Consider the following 21622-nt stretch of genomic DNA (forward strand, 5'->3'; position numbering starts at 1 on the left):
GTGCTGGATTACATTACCTTTAGTAAGTCCTGTTTGCTTCGGCAGGGGGTTTCAATCTTGATCCAGAAATGTCTAACAGAGAAATCAATCAATCATACTTTATTTGGAAAGTGCTTTTCATGTAATGATATTATAACACAAAGTGCTGTACATAAAAATAATTAAAAAATAGAATAAATAAAAAGTATTTAAAAAATAAAAAGCCCCCCGCATCCTAATCCCAACCCCAGCTCTGACCCCAAACCCACCCCACAATCATATGTAAGGTTGAGAACATATGTGCAATAATAATAATAATAATAATAATGATAATGATAATGATAATGATAACAATAAAATACATAAATGAAAAATAAAAAAAGAAGTTTCTGAACGAACTGAGAAAACGCTGTCATGACATATTAATGAGGAAACACTGGAGGTAAAATAAGGTGTTAATAATACAATTAATTAATAAGATATTAAAAAAGTAAAAGGTTAAACCACTAAAAGAAACTAAGATTCTACACTAAAAGTATTATACAGCAAAATAAAACAGAATAAAATATTAAAAATCTAGTGAGTTACTAACAGCATAAATACTATCGCTGAAAAATGCTTAGAAATAGCATTAAAAATAATGTTCAATTTTATAGAAAGCTTAGGAAATAAACCCTCACTAGACTTTTAAGTCTGAGCACAACAATTCAAAAATAGTAATTGTGTTAAATAACTGATAACTCAAAATTATTTTTTATATATATTTGACTTATAATTTTCCTACCTGGTCTAAAAAACATATGCTTGATTATTGCACAGCCATGTGGTCAAATGCAGTTTGGGTATGAATTTAATTTGATAAGGTCCGATAATGACTCAACTCTCTTCTGCTTCTTGTATTATTAGGTTGAGTTTGGAAATCAATAACATTGTGAAAATATAGTTTTTAATCATCTATATGAAATATTCTTTTATACAAGAGGTCACATAGTACAACCGGTGATGTGCTCATTCTGGAAACATTTTGAACAAAATTTCTTATTATGCTTAAGACAATGCCTCGTCATTAGTTTTATTGGTGACATGAGATATATTTTATTGTGCAGTGCAAACATTCTACAGTGTTAAGATAAGAGAAGATATACTTTATTGGTCCCCCATTGGGGGAAATTCTTTTGTTACAGCAGCTTACAATACGGGACAGGGGAATACAACAATGTACTAACATAGTTAAAAATATAATAACGATAATAATAGCAATGATAAAGGTAAAATAGAATAGAATGAAATAAAATAGAAAAGAATAGAATAGAATAAAATATGGCAACTGCTAGTGTTGTAGTCAAGACCACAATAACGGAGACCAAGATATGTCCGAGACCAGAGTGCCCTGAGACCAAGACGAGACCAAGACATTTAGGAGTCAAGACCAAGACCAAGGCAGGGCAAGACTGAGACAAGACCAAGACCATATATATCAATGGAAAATCATCATGAGAGTTAACAAAATAAAACACTTCTGTTTATTTGATTTAAATTTGCTTTTAATACTATTGACAGCAACAAACAAGGTTTGGTTTTGCCTTTGTTGCCTTTCTTTTGACTGCTTAAGTTTCATTTTTTCTCTTATCACAGTAATGACAGGGACACAGAGTGCATCAGTGGTGGTCTCGACCGGTCTTGATATAAAATACAGAGTCCGCCCAGTCCGAGACCGAGACAAGACCGAGTGAAAATGCTTTTGATTCTGAGACGAGACCGAGACCTTATAAGTGGCCTCGAGACCAAGACCAGTCTTGAGTAGTACAACACTAGTTACTGCTGTCAAGTGAGAAAAGCTACACTCATCAATACTTAGTTGTCTTAAATACTGTGTAAATACATGCATGATGTGCACCCTTAGAGAAAGGGGGATGTAGGCTCCTTCCCAAGCATCAGTGGTCATAGAGATGTCATGGTATGAGTGCATTTAATTCCTTTTCAAAGTTAGCTTCTTATCTATTATCTACTAACACAATCACAACACAGCACACAAATCAGTTGGTCCTGGAAATGTTTTCAGTCATTTATTCCATGTAAACATAACACATTAATGCATACATCTGGGACATAGATGATGCAACACATAATAAAGACCCATTTCCCCTTTAGGCCCATCCAGGATTCAATCACTGTGAAAATTTAGTTATGTTATATTTATTTTTCACAGTATGATGATGGAAACAGTTAGAGGAGACATTAGATTTGGTCTGAACATACAGAAATCTTTTTATAGCTCTGATGAACACTTGGCTGAGTCGTCATCTAGTACACACTTCTGTATGATCAGACTCTTAGTCTAAAGCTCCCCATATTTTAACTTATCTTTGCCTTGTATCATTCATAACTTGCTGAGTCCTGGAGGGATGTGTTTTTTTTCTCTCTTTTTTTAAACCCTTTAAATTACATATGATTGAATTTCAAGATCGTGACTCTCAAAGTTAGTCCCAGCGGGTTATGACACCGTAATGGCGGCAGCAGACATTTGTTTCTTCTTGGTGTCAATGAAGGGGTACATGCACTTGTCAGACCCCATGAAACGATATGTCACCACATTGGATTCCCATGGCAACAATCTGAAAGAGAATGGGTAATGTAGAGCGTAAATTACTGACATATAAAGAAGTGTAATCAAAGCAGGCTTTTGTTATAACTTACGCTCTGCTGAGGAAGGGCAGGTATGTGAGGCGGGGGATGCACACTAATGGTTGGTCTATCAGGATGGCGTTCATGGCCTGCTCCACACAGTACTGGGGGTCCAGAGGGGGGAGGATGAACAGTTCCACTTCATCCCTGTCAGTGGCACCAGAGGACAGAGTGGTTGTCATGGATGAGCTTTGTATGCAGAGTTTTGACCCTGCTCAAACATTGGCAGGATCTTTGATTGTGTGGTGTCTTGCCTACTCAATAAATGATGAATACTTTGTGTCGTATAAACAGGTTGTATTCAATCTTGGAGCTATCCTTCTTAAATGTTTTTTTTTTATTTAGTTCATTTGGTTTATCTTACTTTGTTTAGATACCTGGAAATATCTATTGTAATGACAGGATATGGTTGAATTCAAGTGGCAACCTCCGGTCTAAAAATATGAGTCCAATGCGAGCTAAAAACTGCAGTTCATCGAGGATCCGCCTGAGGCTGGCTCCAGAAGTACCGGAAACCACATACACACCAATTCAATAAAGCCGATCCTTACATCAGAAATAAACATGTTTACAGCCTGGTACAAAAGACGAGTGTAGTCTGGATAGCTAATTTCTCGATCGGCTCACACTGTACGGGGGGTGATTTTTTTCATAATGCGGCAATTTCGAAGATATTGAGGTTACGAGTCTTCCAATGAGAGGCACAGCTGACTTGATTGACAGGCGGGAACACTGTAGCTGTTGGCGAGGAGGCTTAAAGCCCGCCCCTTAACGTCACAATGTAATGGTAAAATTGGTTCCTTTGTGGTCAACTGCAGATACCTGCAGCAGACAAAGGGTGTGAAACACACCTTAGGGGGCGGTCCTCAGGTATAAATGTTCAAGCTTTCCCCATGTTCGTGGTCTTCTTCATTCTAACTGCTGGGGTGTTGACCGACCTTTTCCTTGCAAAGAAAAGAAAACCTTGTCGGCCGGCAGAAATCTCTATTTCATTATTCACCAGTAACGGGAAGTAACGGGAAAAACTGCCACGACAACAATTACTCGACAGCCGCAATATGGCTACCGCTGACGATTGGCCTCAAAACAGTGCTTCAGAAACAGCTGGGTGACGTCACGGATATTGCGTCCATATTTTATACAGTCTATGGTTGAATCAAGCAAAAACAAATGTTTGTAAATGGACTGTCTTTCTCTAGTCTCGATATAATAATAAAATCCCATTCACACACCACTGGGGGCAGTTATGGGTTAAATAGACACTTTGGTGTGTGGACAAAAGGACCTAAGATCCCCAACCTTCTGACTGAAAGACAACCAACTCTTCCACTGAGCCACCGCATTTAAATTTGTGAACACTTTATTGACATACCTGATCTTGCATCCTTCAAACATGCCCGTGTCGACGATGTAGGGGCACACAAGAGTCGTCTTCACTCCATCGATCTCGTCAGCCAGCAGCTCGTGGGCCATCGACTCATGAAAGCCTACTGCAGCAAACTTACTGGCACAGTAATCCTGTCTCCAACAAACATCAAAACTTGTTTAGTGTTTCTTAACATATATATTGAATATGAAAAGTGCTGGGTGACTTCCCAAAGCTAATGATGACTGCTGTTTTTGAGATATGTCTGTAAATATGAAAATTAATCCAAACTGCTTAGAGTGCATTTTTACTTCCTCTCTGCTATTTTGACAGGATTGGCTAAGTAGAAAAATTGAGCATTATCTCTGAACAGGAAATACAGTTTAAAAGAAAAAAAAAAATCAAAATGTATATATATTTTTTAAATGCATAATTACTTATGCTTATTACTAGAACATTGGTGTGTAAAACTAAAGTAGCATAATGTCACCATATTAAAAAAAATGTGGATTTATTTTTGTCTCTCACTTCTATTTGGTAATGTTTCTGCTCTTTGAGAAAATATTCCCTACAACTGTATCACAAGACATAGAGAAAATAGTTTATTCTCTTTTAAGCAGTTGGACCCCTTCAAACCTGGCAGGTATATGCTTTTAAAGAATTAAAGAATTTCTCAAAATAAGAAGCATCTTTACCTGTTTCCATGGCTCTAAACTCATCACATTGTTGTGCTATCAACCTCAAAATGTCACTTTCCCTTAGTTTTAACCATACAGTATAAGGCCGCTCTATGCCTTGCCTTGGATTGGATGTACAAAGACTACATAGCAGAAAAGGCTGCTTTTTAGTTTTAAACTTTACAAGCATGTATAACCAGTATAATGGGAAGAAATTCATAGTGACATGTTCCAATGTGAGTGTTTGGGGTCTCGTTGTGTGAAAACAGTGATAATAAAGCTGCCATATCTTAGTGTTTCAGTGATGTTTCTCCCTCCCTGGTTCACCTCCACACAAGCTGTGCTGAAAAGACCAAGGACGCTGGCGATGGTCACGATGTGTCCGTGATTGTTAGCTTTCATCTGAGGGAGGAAGGCCTTCACTGTCTGAGGTACACACACACACACACACACACACACACACACACACACACACACACACACACACATGAATACACATGTGTTATGCTAATACTAAAGCAGATTATTATGAGGCAACAAACAAGCAAAGTTCATATGACTCGTAGTGACTTAAATGTTGCTCAATGTGAGGGAAGCTTATGCTGCACGAGTGGCTTCTTATTAAGAAGATTTATTAGGGAATCCTTTGGTCCATAGTATGAAGGGGATAAAGCTATTAATGGCATGTTTGCACAATGACATGCTCTGTACATGCCCTGATGCGGAAAAGCTTACATGTGGTAAAATTCAAAAGTGCATGTACAGCTATGTTAAGTTCAGTCAGTGCTGAATCATTGTTTGTGCTAAACGTTATTACAATCTTATAATGCTTTTCTGCCAAAGTATCAGAATTACTGAACAGTTTCTTATTGAGAGAGTATTTTAAGTGTGTATTAGTCACATTTTCTCTTTGATTTTTTGACATACATGTCTTTTTCCCTTATCTTTTTGAGTAAAGTATTTACTTACGATATATTAGATTACATGATCAAATATTTCTGTTCAGTACAATGCTGTATAATGAATATAATAATGAATATAATTGTCTTAATTTAGACTTGAAATCTTTGGGAGCAAAGCCCTCATTTTCAATGATGTCAAGCAAATAAAAGATATAAAAAACGACCAATTAAAACCAGACAATTTATTTGATGTTAAAGTATAGCCCAAATTGAAATGATTTTTTGTCCCCTGTAGAAGTTAAAAAAATATTTAGCTGGTCTTATTATTATTATATTACATTGACAGGTATAGTAGATACACGAGGCAGGATGGCTGACTTATCTAAAAGACAATTTCCATTCATTTGATGGTGAATATCTGCCTCTACTGTCCGAAAAATGTCAAAGACCAGTGTGTAAAACCAAGAGGTGCAAGAATAGCTTATCAGTATCATCAACAACAACACAGCACCAATGCTGTGGAAGCAAAATAATGTATTATTGAGTGACTATTTATGAATATTAGCATAATCTAGCTTTCTTTAATGTTTCTTATTTATGCTAATGGACTTTTACCTTGTTTTTATTCACCTTGTAATTTTCTTCTTTTCTTATCAAGGGTTATGCTTTTGGTATTTAGTAGTATTGTCACTTGGCATGTCGACCAAGTCTGTCATGCACTGTTTGCTGTGTGTGTGTGAAAAGGCCAACCAATTCACAAAATGTACCTGGAGGAAAAATAAAGTAACCTAACCAGTTATTTGTGATTATGTCAGTCATTGCATCAATTTGAAGCCATGGCCAGTTAACACAACAAAATAAACAGTTTCTGAGAAAAAGCAACACCAGTGTGTTGCCAGCAAAGTGACACAGGAACAGGAAAATAAGTAAAGTAAAGGGCAGCTGAACTTCCTGTCAGGTATGTTTTAACACTTTTCATGTGACCAAAAAGTTCTCACCCAGAAGAGGGCGTGGCAGTTGACCTTCATGGTCCTCTCCATCAGCTCATCAGGACAGTCTAACATGCGCTCCCCGGCAACCACTCCAGCATTGTTCACCAGTATGGTAACGTCCCGGCCCAGGTCCTTCCTTACCAGGTCTGCGTTTCGATACACATCCTCCCTGTTGGTCACGTCCACCGTGTAGGTGTACGCTTTACCCCCCATCTCCCGCACCAGCTTGGCTGTCTGCTCATTGGAGCTGCTGTTGATGTCCCACAGCACCACCTCTGCCCCCTGTTTGGTGAATTCCTGAGCAAAGAGACGACCCAGGCCTCCACCTGACCCGGTGATCAGCACCAGCTCACCATCTATGGGTTTGGTGCGAGGGCGTAGGACAACACGCACTGAGTTACGCAGGATGAAGTAGATCACATCCAGGAGCATCATCTGCAGGTCCATTAGAAAAATCATGGTGACCTTTTTATTAACCGCTGGTGGGCTTGATAGTCAGAATAAATATCTCTCAGCCTACAGCAAATCTGATTTCACACCTGCTACCCGTGAAGGTGTGTTCCCTACCGACTAACTAAAAATTTATATGAGGATGCAGACAGCCAAGCTGGTGTTTCCCTCCTTCTGTGACTCTCAGCCACCATCCCTGGTTTATTTAAACACTCTCCTACAGGATTAGAGAAAAATACCTTGAGCCCCTCATAAACCCACTTCTGTTTTAAGCACCTAATGTGCACTTTCACCATTACTGTGGAAAATAACATGTGTCACGCAGTATTATACTGGGTTTAAGTTTTTACTAGTGTCAGAGGGTCTTAGTGGAACATATCCAAAGTTCAAGGCGTGAGCATACCGTACAAGTGAGTAATATGTATGTAAGCTTTTAAAGAGATACATGTGAAACAGGCTAATTATTTATACTATATCCACACAGAACTACTACTGCATGTTATGTGTGTTAATGACTCAGCTTCTCTCCTAAGCCTTTCAGCAGAAACACAACTTTACATTTACAGTAATACTTCTAGTACTACTAGTAATACTGTATAACGCAGGATTATTGTACACTGAGGTGAAGAGATTCATTGCCATCAGCTGTCTTGAAATATGAGAATGTAAGGATTTTTTGACCATCTTTTGGTTAGTTTGAGGCTCTATATCTATCCTAATATGTAAACACTGTCCAACCTCTCATGAGAAAACAGAGGATTTTTGTCCGTTAATAAACTCCGGAGCACCACTTAAAAGAGCACCACAAAAATCAACATTTGTATGTGTTTAAAAGTGACATACTTCCAATAATAATCCTTCTCATCCAGCTAATCTTGTATGTTAAGACAGTGCTGTGTCTGTCGTACAGTTGAAGTTACGCGGTGACGTGCAGCTTTTATAGTTTTTGGGTGAGTTATTCAGCAAGGATAAGTTTAGGTCCTAGTTGTGCCCTGTGTAGCAGTCACAATCATATAAACCCAGAACACAAGAAGATTATGTTTATGTGAGTGGTAAATCTCTGGATTGTTACTTATGTTGCAAGAAGTCCCCTTTCATGTGTTCTGTTCTTGTTCGAACACTGCCAGCCTTGTTTTAAACACGCTTGCTGTATACGGGGTATGATTAAAGGGTCTGTATGGGATTTTTCAAATTACTGTCACTATATATAGCTTTTCCTAACTGTTTTCTATTTCTACATAGAAAATACAGTCAACTTGAATTGAAACCTCAGTTGTCACTTAGTTGAAAGTACATTTAGAATTGTGGGTTTTACCTTAGAGATGACCTGATTTAAGATAATATGCAATGAACAAAGGCATATTTTTAGCTAGTGGAGCTTTGTGTCTCAAAACATTGTAATGTGTAGGTAAATATTTCTTCCCCCACTAAATAAATATATTTACAGAAATGGGCCAGAGAACTAGGAATGAGGTTAGTTTAAATGCAGCCAAGATTAATACCCTAACACTGCTTGGAATGCTTTGTGGAGCTGTGTCTGATTGTCTACCAGCAAGTTTCACTGTTGAAATGCTCTAAAAATGGTACAGGTTTGCAGCTCCTGTTTATGTGAGCTTTTTTTTTTTTTGAGTGTGTATTATTTTTGGGGTGCAATCAGTGGTTTAAAGCTACTGTAGCTCTTAAAGTGACATAACTTCACCTTTTTGATAGCAAAAGAAAATGCAGTTTTAAAAGCCCAATTATAAAAAAAAGAGGTGAATGTTCATTATGTTTATAATTAAAACAGAATTGAATGGTTTGCCAATCATTTAAATCCTGAATTTAATTGAAAATATTGCAAAGACAAAATATCAAAATGTTGAAACTTGTTCTCTAAAGAAATACATTCTCATTTCATTTTCTGCATTCTCAAATGGAAATAGTTCTGGGATCATTTGTGCTTTTGCTGCATCTTTACACATTTCTGTTGCTCATAGTGTTTAGAGCTGTTAAATCAGTGGTTCTGATGTTCATATTCTTCCTCCACACACACAATAGAAGGTCACAAACTTTGTTTGAGCAGAGGCCTGCACTGTCCACACTGTTGTTCTTTTTGCATGAATAACCCTACCGCAAAGGAGTTTCATTAATCCACTCCATTCACATGTTGAGGCACACATGGGCCTGGGAAGCTGAGAGAGAGAGAGAGAGAGAGAGAGAGAGAGAGAGAGAGAGAGAGAGAGAGAGAGAGAGAGAGAGAATTAAATATACTTTGCTGTTCTACTGCACATATTTGCATTTCATGTTTTTTCTTCAAATTCCATTAATGACTCATTACTAAATATGTAAGGCCATGCAAATGCTGCTCAGGACGGGTGACATTTTAATTTCTATGGTGTCAACTCTGTTGGAGCAGCAATTTCTTTCTTTCGTTGCATGTCCTAGACAAATCGTCTGATATAGCCTATCTGTTCTAACAATCCCAAAATTGATGAGACAAAAAATCTGAAACTAAGTTTACTATGAAATTAGTCTTTTATTTAAATTGGTGGTCTGTTCCTTTAAGAGATGCACAGTTGACACATGGATAACTTCCGACATAACAAGCATATTTTGACCTCACTGACCACATACAAGAGTTCATTCAAACACTTTTACGGACTTCAACAGGACTTAACTTCCAAACCCTGAGACGGAGATCAGTGCTTTCTCATTTAATTTTTTCACTGTATATGTTGCCCGGTGGCCCCTCGTAATGGTATTACGCCGGAGCAGCTGTTTCGTTACTTCAGTGTCCCTCGTAGTTTTTTTCTCCTTGATGGCTCCGGGTCAGTCGGGCTGTCGGGATTCGGGTTTGTGCTGCACCGGCCGGGACCCGTCCTGTGTCAGTAGAGGATGGAGGTCTGACCGCTCCTACGGGACCTGTTACTGCGACCAGACCTGCGTGTCCACCATGGACTGCTGCAACGACTATGAGACAGCCTGTCCAGGTGGGTTGGAAATAACTTTGATTTTTTAACGTCATAAACTCATGCTCTTTATTAAAATATAGAGTAATGGTAGTTGTCAAATTTGTATTTTCACTGGCTTCTTTTCTTTCCCATTCACATCTAAATGAAAAACATGGCAGCTGTATCAAACAATAGTAAACAATCCTTTACTAGACCTCATTATTTTATTTAGTATCAAAATGCAAAGTTCTTTCCACAGAGAAGCTGTGTGGCTGAAACATCCTTCTGATGGCAAATGACAAAAGTGAAGACACGCTGATTACTGAAGGCCCCATACTGTACTACCTCAACTAATTCCTAATTTCATTGTATGCAAGTCATGCAATGACAATAAAGGCATTCTGTTCTAATTCCAATGGAGTGTCACCCACATAGCATGCAATCCATGCAGTTTCCTGTGCTTACATGTGATCTCAAAATCCCATCTTGATCTTTACTCAACTCAAGTCTATTGAAAGATTTCTACAATGTTACTTTTGTTTTACCCTTATCTGTTTGTGCTCTGTCTCTGTTTACCTCAGCTGTGTCCTGCGTGGTGAGTGAGTGGACTCAGTGGTCAGGCTGTGCCGAGCCATGCAAGGCTACAGTCCGCAGGAGGAGCAGGAGGATTCTGCAGGAGCCGCATAATGCAGGCAAACCCTGTCCTCACCTGGAGGAGCACGCCGGCTGTGCAGAGTACTGGACGCATGATGGGCACTGTCACAATTCATTGGGTGAGAAAAATCAGGAATCCCTCTGCAGGTCCATGAGATCATCATATTGTACTCTGACATCTTTAAAAAATTAGACATGGGATAAATGCGTTGTGCTTTTATCTTTGTGATGACAGTTCACCTTTTGAGTTATACAGTCCAGCAATTTATGTAAGATTATTTTTTAATCAAACTCATTACATCAAAAGTTTGGAGCTAAGTCAAACAGCCATGTCCTTGACCTTTGCTGTGGGAAAAAAAATGTATCTGTAAAAAGACATGTCAGTCATATTCAGACAATCCTGAAAACATCCTTTGCAATAATGTGTATTTCACATACGTATCTGATAAGCCTCCACAATATTATGCTCTATAAACTAGAACAGCTTGTTACTTACTCTCACTTCTAAAAATAAATCAGTCAATCTTAAGAAAATGACATGCCTGGGAATCCTCTGCATTTTCCTAGCAAACACTTATTTGTAATGCACAAGGACTGTATCTTATAACATGAAGCATATGGTCATATATAATGTTCTTATCATGGTTGTTCCCTCTGCAGTGCCAGCTCTTATTATAAGCGGTGGGTATGGCAACGCAAGGAAGAAACGAGACATCCCGGACAGCAGTGACATTATTGGGTAACACGTTCAGAGGGTGTAGAAAAATATCAAATGACACTCTTTTTGCCTTTCTCTTTAAACATTTAGTCTGAGTTTGGCTTGTGAATGTGTGATCCTGTGTCTTTGTGTGTGTGTGTGTGTGTGTGTGTGTGTGTGTGTGTGTGTGTGTGTGTGTGTGTGTGTGTGTGTGTGTGTGTGTGTGGTTGTGTGAAATAGGTATTGTGTCCAGTTTCAGTTGACCTCTCTGACAAAAGGGTGCAATCAGAGTGCAGACCCACACACACAGTGGATGCAGGACCTGAGGGAGGGACACCGTGTGTGCGTGGAGTGCCAGCCTCCTGCTCTCACTTCTGGACAGACACACTGTGCTGGAGACGGAGAGGAAGACGAAGGAGACAGGTAAGAAAAGGATTTGTCACAACAGAACTCACTCCCTTTTTTTCACCAAGATGAAGAGAAAAGAAATGTTTGAAGAGTTATAATTTTTTTAATTTAAAACTTTGTACTAAATTTTAGCTTGTCTTGTTTGGGAAATGTAATTGACTGTAGGAGATCAATTGGATATTTGTTTTCAAAGCCAAGCTAAGGACTGATCGAGCCAGGAAATTATTTTGCTGGTTATAGAAACTCAGCACTGGAGAGAACTTGCCTTTTTAAATACAAGCAACCCTTATTTCCCACCTTCTAGTTATTGCTAATTACCTTCTACAACAGTATAAATGAGTCACGCAGGTAATTTGCGATGCTTTAAGTTGTTTTTAAAACACAACTTGTTGGTGGTAAAACTTTTTCTTTGAATGCTTTGAATATATTTGTCGTACTAAAACATTTGCAAAATACATTTTTATTTGATGCGCTATGCACAGATAGAAAAATATGTTAATTATATGTCCTAGACCTAATAATCTACTAAATTTACAGGGGTGTATGCAGAAAGTAGCTAAAGCTGGAGTATTTTCTCACGTTTTTGCAGAACCAGGCTTGCCATTTTTCCCTGTTTCTGGTTTGTGCTATGCTAAACTAAGCTAACCAGTAACAGTTGCTCCTGGATCCTTTCCTCCAACTAGAGTACAGAGAGCCAACTTTCATACAAACCAAAATGTCACACTGTTTCTTCAAGTATGTATTCAATTAATATTTATATCTATGTTTACATAAAAGCTGCTATCATAGTGCTACCATAGGTAAAAATCTCTACAAGCTCAGATTACTTTGTCCCTTAGCAAAACATCAGGGGGCATGTTTCTGAGTATAGTATGCGTCTACACCCTAGCTCTTCAATGTGAATGGTAACAGTGAGGACTACCACTAGATGGCAGTATTAATCACCTCTTGGATTTAAAGAGCTTTATCTCAGCACTTTCAGATTCTTCCCTTTCTTCATCCTGCAGGAGTCGGTCTCTCCAGTGGCAGGCAGTGGGAAACCCTCGTTGCAGGGGAGCGTGGAGGCGTGTGGGGAGGGTGGAGGTGTGTTCTTGCCCGACAGCCCACAGCTTCCTCTTCATCTAACCTCCTCCTTCCTTCTGTAAGCCTCCCTCTTGTACACGCTGACTCACCCGCATGCACAAGGAACAATCTGTAGGCATGGTTTGATACCAGACAGATTTCTGGATATTTTCAGTAAAACAGTGACTGCATGCTGAAGAAAACAGTGTTTCACAATCAAATTATAGCCTAGCTTTTCTTAATGCACAGAAAAACCCGTCAAGAACAAATCTTCATGTTTTGGTTTGCATGAAAACTGCAGGCTGATGATCAAACAGTAAAATGAAAGTCAGAAATTCCTAATCAAAATGTAAAGTGATCTGATTTATTTAATTTTGAGTCATTCAAGGGAAATTTCGCTTTCATAAGAAATAGAAATATCTTGGGACATTGAGACACTTTTTTTACATGACAAGAACTGGCTCTACTGGTGTGAATCACAACCAGTCACAACGCCAAAGTTACAACATGCACTGAACAACAGAACATTTATACAGAAACAACAGCATAGAAAGTCAACAGGTAAAAATGTGTGTTTTTTTTTTTACAAAACAGACAGCCTCGGGACCTACAAACAACATTGTATAAGAGCTGGCTAAGGTCGTTCAAAGATCTTTTTTTCAATTCCCTGGAAACAGTGTACTTTACAAAGACTGATGGCTTAGGCAAGGTTGGGGTCGATTCCACTGAGAGCTTAAAGCGTAGAAAAAATAGAGTTTGTTTTAAATGGGTACTAGGTTTTAATTTATCTCATGCTGTAATACTCCTTCCTTTCATAGTGTATTGTGTGATGTGTTTTACTCCATCAAGGCATCCTGAATGGACCCCAACCCTGTAATACAGTATTAGATTCAGAGTATTTAAAAGGGCTACTTGCTGAAGCAGTGCTTCCCACTGGACACTACCTTGAATGGAGTCCTGTGGGGTTGTAGCAAAAATAAAAAAGACCTCAACCTCTTTACTGATAAATTTAGCAGCTAGCAAGGTAACCAAATTCTATTTTGGGTTTCAATGAAATGCCCTTACTGTACAGTTGAGAGGTTTCAGAATCTGTGCTCTTTATCTTTGTTTGTATTAATAAAGGGGTAATGTAAGAAGCCACTTGATCGTTTTTCTTTCTTAAAGCATGATGATACACATCACAATTTTTATATTTAGTGAAAAAAAAAGCTGTTTTAAACTATGAAATATTCTTAATTTAAATGGCTCACTTATACGTGAAGGTGATAAAGCGCCAAAATAAAATAAAAATAAGGACAAATTGAAAGAATAAAACATGTATGTTGTATTATGGTGGAATCATGTCACAGTATCACAGTCTAGGTGTCAAATTGCACACCATGCTGTTGTGTTTTTTTTTTAACTTCATTGTGTATTAGCTTAATAGTGTCATTACTGGTGTAGAGATTTTAATCCTTTTTTTGTGTGTGTGTTTGTATACACTTGTGTAGAATTTCCCCATAGCAAAGCTTAGTTTCCAACAGTAGTGCTTGCTGTCTTTTCATGGAATATTGATTGTCATTGTTGCTTAGAGACGTTTGAGTGGAATATGCTCCCTGACTACCAGAAAAACTTAAATCATAAAAGGTTTTGTGTAGAAAATAAAACATATCATTTTTTAAAAATAATGTCATGCTAGTCTGTCTTCATATTTGTTTCTTCAGAGCTTCAAAAAAATCTCATCAACATTTTTTAAAGTCACTGTGAGGAGTTTTTAGCTGATTTTGAAATATTGTCACTCTTATACTGATGTCTTTATATGACCTACATCGTAAAATGAGATTATCAGTTGCTATTCGGCTCTCCCCCAGAAGTGGCTCTGTTTTGAACTCAGCTGGTATAGTTTGGCAGTGAGCAAGCAGGAGGAGGTTTCTTTTTTTCTTCTGTGGATAATTTTCTTTTTTCATAATATTTTGAACTCATGGCTGATACTGGAGCCGATTAAGCAAAAAGACATTTTTTTTGTTAAAGTACTGTTTCATACAGTGAAAATCTACAACTAGAGCTTTGCTAGGTTAAACAGCAAACTTGTTATGACCGTGATTTTATGTTGATGCCGGCGTGTGAGTGTCTCATTTCTCTTTGAGGACAAGAGAGTAGACGGGTAACATCAAATTGTCTTGTCACCTTTTGTAAGCCAACTAACGGCGATACATCAGAGTTTTTCTTTTTCCTGCTGCAGTTAATAGTTTTAAGTAGATCTAAATCAATACATTACCTCATTGCTCTTCATCCTGTTAAAAGTTGTCTCAAACAATAAAATATATATAATAAAAGATGGTCTGTATTCAATTTATTTGCTTCCACAACAAAAAAAGCATGCTTTGGTTAAAGCCACATCTTTACAACAATGGGTGATGGTGCTCATGGGAGGTGCAGTCTTCATCCCAGAAAAACAGAACCAATTTCCAAAGAGGTCACCAGACTCCATACAACATGAAAACTCCTCACAGTGCCTTTTAGGTAAAAGATTTTGAAATTGTGTTGTTGTCTGGCATTCACTGGCCTTGACTTTTCATTCTATAAAGCTAGATGTAGATGTGCAATTCAAAGTTAATCAGGAACAAACATCAGACTGGTTGCCCATGAAACAAATGTTTTTCTTCCAGTGACTGATGTCCGAGAAAAAAAAAATAAAGGAAAAATTTTAATGGAATAAGCTCTCATGGTTGTGAAGCTTTCCCAACTAATCTGTACCATACATACCTCCTGACATGAGATTCATACAATTTGATTGTGGCAAGAATTTATTAAGGCAGCGATTACCAAACTGGGAGGGCTCCAGTTATGATGAGGGCGCTTGGCAAGGCTTAATGACAACGGTTCAGTATCACACACTGAATTCTATATTTTTTTTGCAGATAATGTTCCAAGTAAATCTAAAGATGCAGGTATTTCTTAGGAATGTATGCGTCTGGTAGTGTGTTTTAATTTAAATCAGCTAGGTTTATGTGTTGAAGTGTATGGTGAGGAGGGGGGGGGGGGCTGAAATACTTTCACAGACTTCAGCCTTCAGAAAAAGTTTGGGAACCACTGGATAAAAGGAAGAACCGAATGAGCAGCAATTCAAAGCAGGTATGGGGTATGACTAACTAAAGAAAATAATTCAAATTGAAATCCCATCTGAAACTGTCAAGTCTCATCCTATGGGACATTTTGTCTTCCCTTAAATAAAAAAACTTTGATTTTGGAACACTTCTTTGCTGATGATACCCCAGCGTATGTTTCAAAATCTGTTTAAGTGTGATTGTTTTCCTTTTTTGCTGTACATATGCAACAGAGGTAAATGATAAAAAGTGTCACTTGAATACAAAATAAAAAAAGGAACGCTGTTTTAGATAATGTATTTAGAGGCTGAGATTATGGTGCTGCATAAAATTAATTTGTCACGAGCTGCAACCACCCGTCCATATCTAATTATGCATGCTGAGAAACATACATAGAACACTCCTTCCATCCCTCTCTTCACAGCTTTAGACAAAGCTGCATTTCAAATATGAAATGTGTGCAAAAGTAATCTTGTTTTCTCATATGATCAGAGTCCCCTTGGTGTTACGGGCTGTGTCACTGCTGCATATCAGAATGAGAACAGCAGATAGAGTATGGCGCAAACAAAAGCAGGATTCCCCCGACATGCATACATTCATGTTGGAAACTGTTCATTTTTTCTCCATTTAGCGGCAGCCTTACTGCTCTAATGCCCTGGATTCACAGCAGGCACACATACAGCTACACACACATGGCTCCCTCTGCCTCTCTCACTGTCATTGCTATTCCTTTCACACCTCTGCTGCTCTCACTATGGAGGAGCAATATGAGACGGTTCAACTCTGTGATTAAAAACAGGAAATGGAATCAGGGTTTGTGTGACTCTCAAACACTAAAAAATGTATGTCATCACCTTTTGTTGGCTCTTGAATTATACAGTATAAATATTTTGTGACGGGAACCTTTCACAGTTTGGTCAGGTTTCTCTAACAATTTGTTTTGTTTGCAATGGCAGTAATGTTTCTCTTCATTAGTACGACACCTGCTCTTGAATCTCATAACGGCAGTGCAAACAGATTGAACCTTCAGATATTTAAGATCCATATCATTTGAACAGTAAACAGTAGGTTAAGTCGTCATACTAATTAATCTTGTGTTGCCAAGATCTATATGGATGTTAATCTTATTGTAAGGTTATAGTTCTCAAAGGTTGGATAATGACAAAGACCAGTTTTATTATGCTTCTTCAGATGATGAAGCATCTGTTGCTCTATATTCTATGTGAAGCATTTGGTCAGTCTTGTAATATGTCCTTTTAATACTGGAGCTAATTCATTATGAAAGACTGTTTCATCTGCTAAGTGCTTATGTAAACAAATAATAGCAAATGCATTATGGGAGCTGTAGTATTGTAGTATTTATGGAGTGCTACAGAGATTTTAGACATAAACGTAACAAAGTACAAGGTCTTTACATCACCATAATGCTGCCTTTACACAGTATTCATAAATATGCACAGTGAGGAGTGGCTCTGCTAACATGTGACTACTGTGCATACTTGTCACTGTATGGATACATGCCAAAGTGTGCGCGTGTCTTCTTGTGTATGTGTTTAACTTACATTACATGCAACCAGACCTTTACGCCCAAATTAACAACGGTTGCTTAGCTGCTGCCAGCCTTTGAGAAAAGCTGCAGTCTCCATGGAAACTAAGTGTATATATGTAGCCTGAAGACAGTCTCCCGTACCTGCATGTATCTTCAGTGGGTGTTTGTGCTCATGCATGGGTTCAGTTTGGGCATTTACAACTGAATTGTGATGAAAAATAACTCAGTTGTGTAAATTCAGTGCGGTTTTGACATTAAAGGAATAAAAACAGATGAAAAAGTACCCTGCTGTCAGTACCAAACGCATGCATATTCCACTATCTGAGAGTGAGGTCTCTTTGGCTGCTTTTATGTTGGTTAAATGACGGCCAGTGGATGCTAATCCTTATCATTTATGTGATAACTTGTGGTAAACATAAAAATTATACGACAGAATATTTAAATATTTAGATTTTAGTGTCCCATGTTTTTGTTTTGTCGGTTGGCTGCATGCATGCCTCATAATTTTGCCCTTTATGCAGCAATCCAGCTTGTTACATCTTGTTGTTGTATTAGCCCGTATCAAAAATTCTTGGTCCCCTACCATCCATTTAAAATGATACTGAGGTTTTTAAAGAATATTAAACGATTTAAAAGTATCATCCATTCTCACCATGACATGATAACATAGGGAATAGCAAAATACTGTTCAAGAAGGAGCATCAAATATAACAAACTATGGGCTGGATCCCCTCCTCTATTTGCAGCCTCTGTGCCATGACATTGCACCTTTAACAGGATTACTCTTTACATGAGATAATGACACAGCCAACTAGCAAATCACACATTTCTATAAGGAACCTTTTCTTCTTATCTATATAAAAATAAATCAGGTGAGACAATCTCAAAAATGTGCACACAAGAATTAACATTTGGTCATCCATCAACTTTCACACTAACTCACACATGCATACACACACTAAAATGCAAACATGCACACTCCTACAAATGTAAATGACTAAGGCCAGTTTTCGGAATGGAGGGCACAAGTAAGTAGCTTATAGGCTTCTGGGTCCTCTCCTGTATCTCCAAGACTACAAAATGAACTGGGATTCTGTAATGGAATAGCGGGCAGCTGGGATTCTTTTTCTGGAGAACATATAGATAACCACCTGCTGCTAAAACAATCATAAAGTTGGGTTACACCTTTTATAACCGCAACTCAAGATCTACAATGACTCTGTTTTTATGAGGATCTCTGAGCCAGTCAGTTGGCTACCTGGGAGTGCTCTCTTGTTTTGAGGGTGTGTAGTCCTGCTTGTAGGAATGAGTTGAAGGAGGGGCAGTGACATTCTCCAATTTAGTAGTGTTTTTCTCCCAGAGTATTCGCCTAGCATGTTGCTCCTGAGCGTAGTGCCCAATGGCATGCTCAGGTAAGTAGTAACTTGAATTGTTTCCCAGAGACCTTTGTCTCTCCCTCTTCCTATGTCTGAGGCCCTATGTCTGAGTGTATTCAGTCTGTTTGGTGTCTCCATCACACACACTCTGTCCCCAGCTTCGAGCTTATTTCTGCTCCTCTTGAACCTCAGAGGCCTTTATCCAAAGTATTTTGACGTCCCCTCTCCACCTTTGACCTACGTGCCAACTCAGGTCCTACATGATTCTCATGAGCTACCCCACGAATACCTTCGATGGGGAACAGACAATTCTGGCCCAGCATTTTTTGGGCTGCTTCTAAATGGTTCATCCCTTTCTGATAATTGGTGTTGATGCTCCGTTTTGGGCTTGAACCAGTTAGAAGCCGCTCTGAGGGACTCGTGTCAGAAACATCGCGGAGGTGCTCGTCGTCATCTGTATCAGCATCTATGTATTTACTTATGGAGGAGTCGTGGAAGGTGAAGACAGTTGGGGTTAGGGAAGTACTTTCAGGAGACTTTGGTGGGGTTCTGCTGCTGGCAGTGGTGTAGATGGAAACTTCAGGGCTTAAGAGAGAGTTGTCTGACAGGACTGAGCTGTCCGAGAGTGGCGACAAGCCTGACTCCCCTTCGCTGCGATAGCTAACCTTGGGGGTTAGGGTTTTTGAGGAGTTGCCAGAAAAGAAGAATCTCCGTGCATTTTCAGAATACGAGGGCTTTGTAACAGGAACAGGATTAGTTAGCATGGGCTCGTGCTCCCCAGGGGTTTGCTGCCCCACTTTTGTGCTGCCAAGCTGGGACAAACCTGAAACTGGGCTGTGGGAGAACCGGTTGCTTTCCTGAGGACCAAGGTCCATTGCTGGACTATGGGTGAAGCGTGGATTCTCCTGGAAGTCTGTGGCACAGCTGATGTAGCTGTCAATGCTGGACAAACTTTTCATGTCCCCTACACCTTCTCTGGTTCCTTGCGCGGGTTGCCCATGATCTTGTATGGCCCCAAGCTCTATTTCATCCCTGTTTTTACCATCTCTGGGGATCCTGTCTTTAGCATTGAGGTTTGGTTGGGACTGTGTCTTAGCCATCTGGTTGTACATCTCCTCTAGCTTCTGCACATTTAGCCTCTGGGGACTGGTGGTTCTGGTCTTGTTGGGGGAGCCTAACTCCTGGGCATTGAAGGATCGGTTTGAGCTCGTCTCTGATGCAGCCCTTTTGGGGGTCCATTTCCAACGACTTGGAGACAGGTGGTTGTCATGTGGCCTTTCACTCTTCTCTACTACCACATCCATCAGCTCTGCACTTCGAGCAAATGCTTCTTTCAAGTTCATGGAGACAATGCTACCATTTCTCTTTGCCCTCTCCAGGGCCTCCCTCCGTTTAAGTGCTTTTTCCTGTCTCTTCTGCTCCTTGTAGAATTCAGAAAAGTTATTTACAATAATGGGAATAGGTAGGGCAATCACCAGTACTCCAGCTATACAACATAAACCCCCCACTATTTTCCCCAAGAGAGTTTTTGGGTAGATATCTCCATAGCCTACTGTGGTCATTGTAATAGTAGCCCACCAGAAAGAAGCTGGAATGCTTTTAAACTTTGTGTCCTCCTCATCTTTCTCAGCAAAGAACACCAGACTGGAGAAGATCATGATGCCCATGGCAAGGAAAAGGATGAGCAGGCCCAACTCATTGTAACTCCTCCTGAGGGTAAAGCCCAAAGACTGAAGACCTGTGGAGTGACGAGCCAGCTTCAGAATACGAAGGATGCGCATGATCCGGAAAATCTGAACCACCCGACGGACGTTCTGAAATTGAAGTACGCTCTTGTTGGATTCTGTCAAGAAGATTGTGACGTAGTAGGGCAGAATGGCCAACAGGTCGATGACATTCAGTGGACCCTTGAAGAACTTCCACTTGTTAGGTGAGGAGAGGAAACGAAGCAGGTACTCCATGGTGAACCAAGCGATACAAACAGCTTCAACATGGGCCAGTTGGGGGTTGTCTGTGGACTGGCCAAACTCATCTGTGTCCTGCAGCTCTGGAAGAGTGTTCAGGGACAAGGCAATGGTAGAGAGCACAATGAAGAGGATGGAGATGATGGCCAGGATCTGAAAGAGAAATGTGAAAAAGTAACGTGAGAAAAAAATAGTATTTGACACCTACATATATCAACTAAAGTCAAATATATCCAGACGTTTTCTATTCAAATCAGACAATTATACACTACATGGGTTTTGATGACAGTATGAAAGTGATGACCATAAGAGAATTGCAATAAATTTAAAGTCTAATCAAACCTTTAATAAATGCCTGACTAAGTGTGTGATTGCTTAGAGCTAATGGATTGGATTGACTTGGACCACTTATTTATTCATGACCAACTTATCAGGCTTATCCACATGAGGGAGTTTGCTTGAGTGGAAACTAATGTTCAGTGGTGGGTAAAGAAAAGCAGAAGCTCCATAGAATACAGTTGGTTTCTTGTTATGAAAATGTTCCAATGTCTTCAATCATCAGACCAAAGCTAAATGTAGAAAACCCTTTTCTTAATGGTGATCTTTCCAAATGATATATTTTTAAAGAAATTAATAAATGAAGGTAAGTATTTTTATATAAAAATGTCTGCCGCGGGTCATTATCTCAAAGGTAGAGTGAGCCATCCAACAAGTGGAAGGTCAGTGGTACGACAAGATACTGAACCCCCAAAATGTTCCCCCAATCACCGTTACCATTAAAGCTGTGCAGCCATAATAAGCAGGCTTACATGCTCACAAATAAACTGTTAAAATGACACTATTAA

General features: G+C 39.1%; 3 protein-coding genes across 4 annotated transcripts in view; 1 reads left to right on the forward strand and 2 right to left on the reverse strand.

Annotated features, from left to right (window-relative positions):
- Positions 1 to 2019: 2019 nt before the first annotated feature.
- On the reverse strand, positions 2020 to 7060 carry LOC117811536 (retinol dehydrogenase 10-A). The gene is made up of 5 exons (XM_034681874.1): positions 6608 to 7060; positions 5035 to 5133; positions 4037 to 4182; positions 2677 to 2811; positions 2020 to 2594 (listed from the first exon to the last, which is right to left on the reverse strand). Exons 1-5 carry the CDS (start codon positions 7058 to 7060, stop codon positions 2474 to 2476), a joined length of 954 nt encoding a protein of 317 aa, XP_034537765.1. The 3' UTR covers positions 2020 to 2473.
- A 2274-nt stretch (positions 7061 to 9334) lies between these two features.
- On the forward strand, positions 9335 to 17206 carry si:dkey-7k24.5 (somatomedin-B and thrombospondin type-1 domain-containing protein). Of its 2 annotated transcripts, XM_034681897.1 has the most exons (6): positions 9335 to 10020; positions 10563 to 10754; positions 11296 to 11374; positions 11573 to 11755; positions 12748 to 12881; positions 13397 to 14802. In XM_034681897.1, the coding sequence occupies exons 1-5, from the start codon at positions 9786 to 9788 to the stop codon at positions 12863 to 12865; spliced, it is 807 nt and encodes a 268-aa protein (XP_034537788.1). In that variant the 5' UTR covers positions 9335 to 9785; the 3' UTR covers positions 12866 to 12881; positions 13397 to 14802. The 2 variants fall into 2 exon arrangements, with proteins under 2 accessions (XP_034537788.1, XP_034537779.1); XM_034681888.1 differs by having other exon boundaries at positions 9337 to 10020; positions 12748 to 17206.
- The window catches only part of kcnb1 (potassium voltage-gated channel, Shab-related subfamily, member 1), a 49458-nt gene continuing 40980 nt past the window's right edge, over positions 13145 to 21622 (reverse strand). The window contains exon 2 of the mRNA XM_034681864.1: positions 13145 to 20930. Within this exon, the coding sequence (XP_034537755.1) occupies positions 19002 to 20930 (1929 nt within the window). The 3' untranslated portion in view covers positions 13145 to 19001. The remainder of the gene's footprint in view (positions 20931 to 21622) is intronic.

This window comes from Notolabrus celidotus, chromosome 1 (genome assembly GCF_009762535.1).
Source record: "Notolabrus celidotus isolate fNotCel1 chromosome 1, fNotCel1.pri, whole genome shotgun sequence".
NCBI lineage: Eukaryota > Metazoa > Chordata > Actinopteri > Labriformes > Labridae > Notolabrus > Notolabrus celidotus.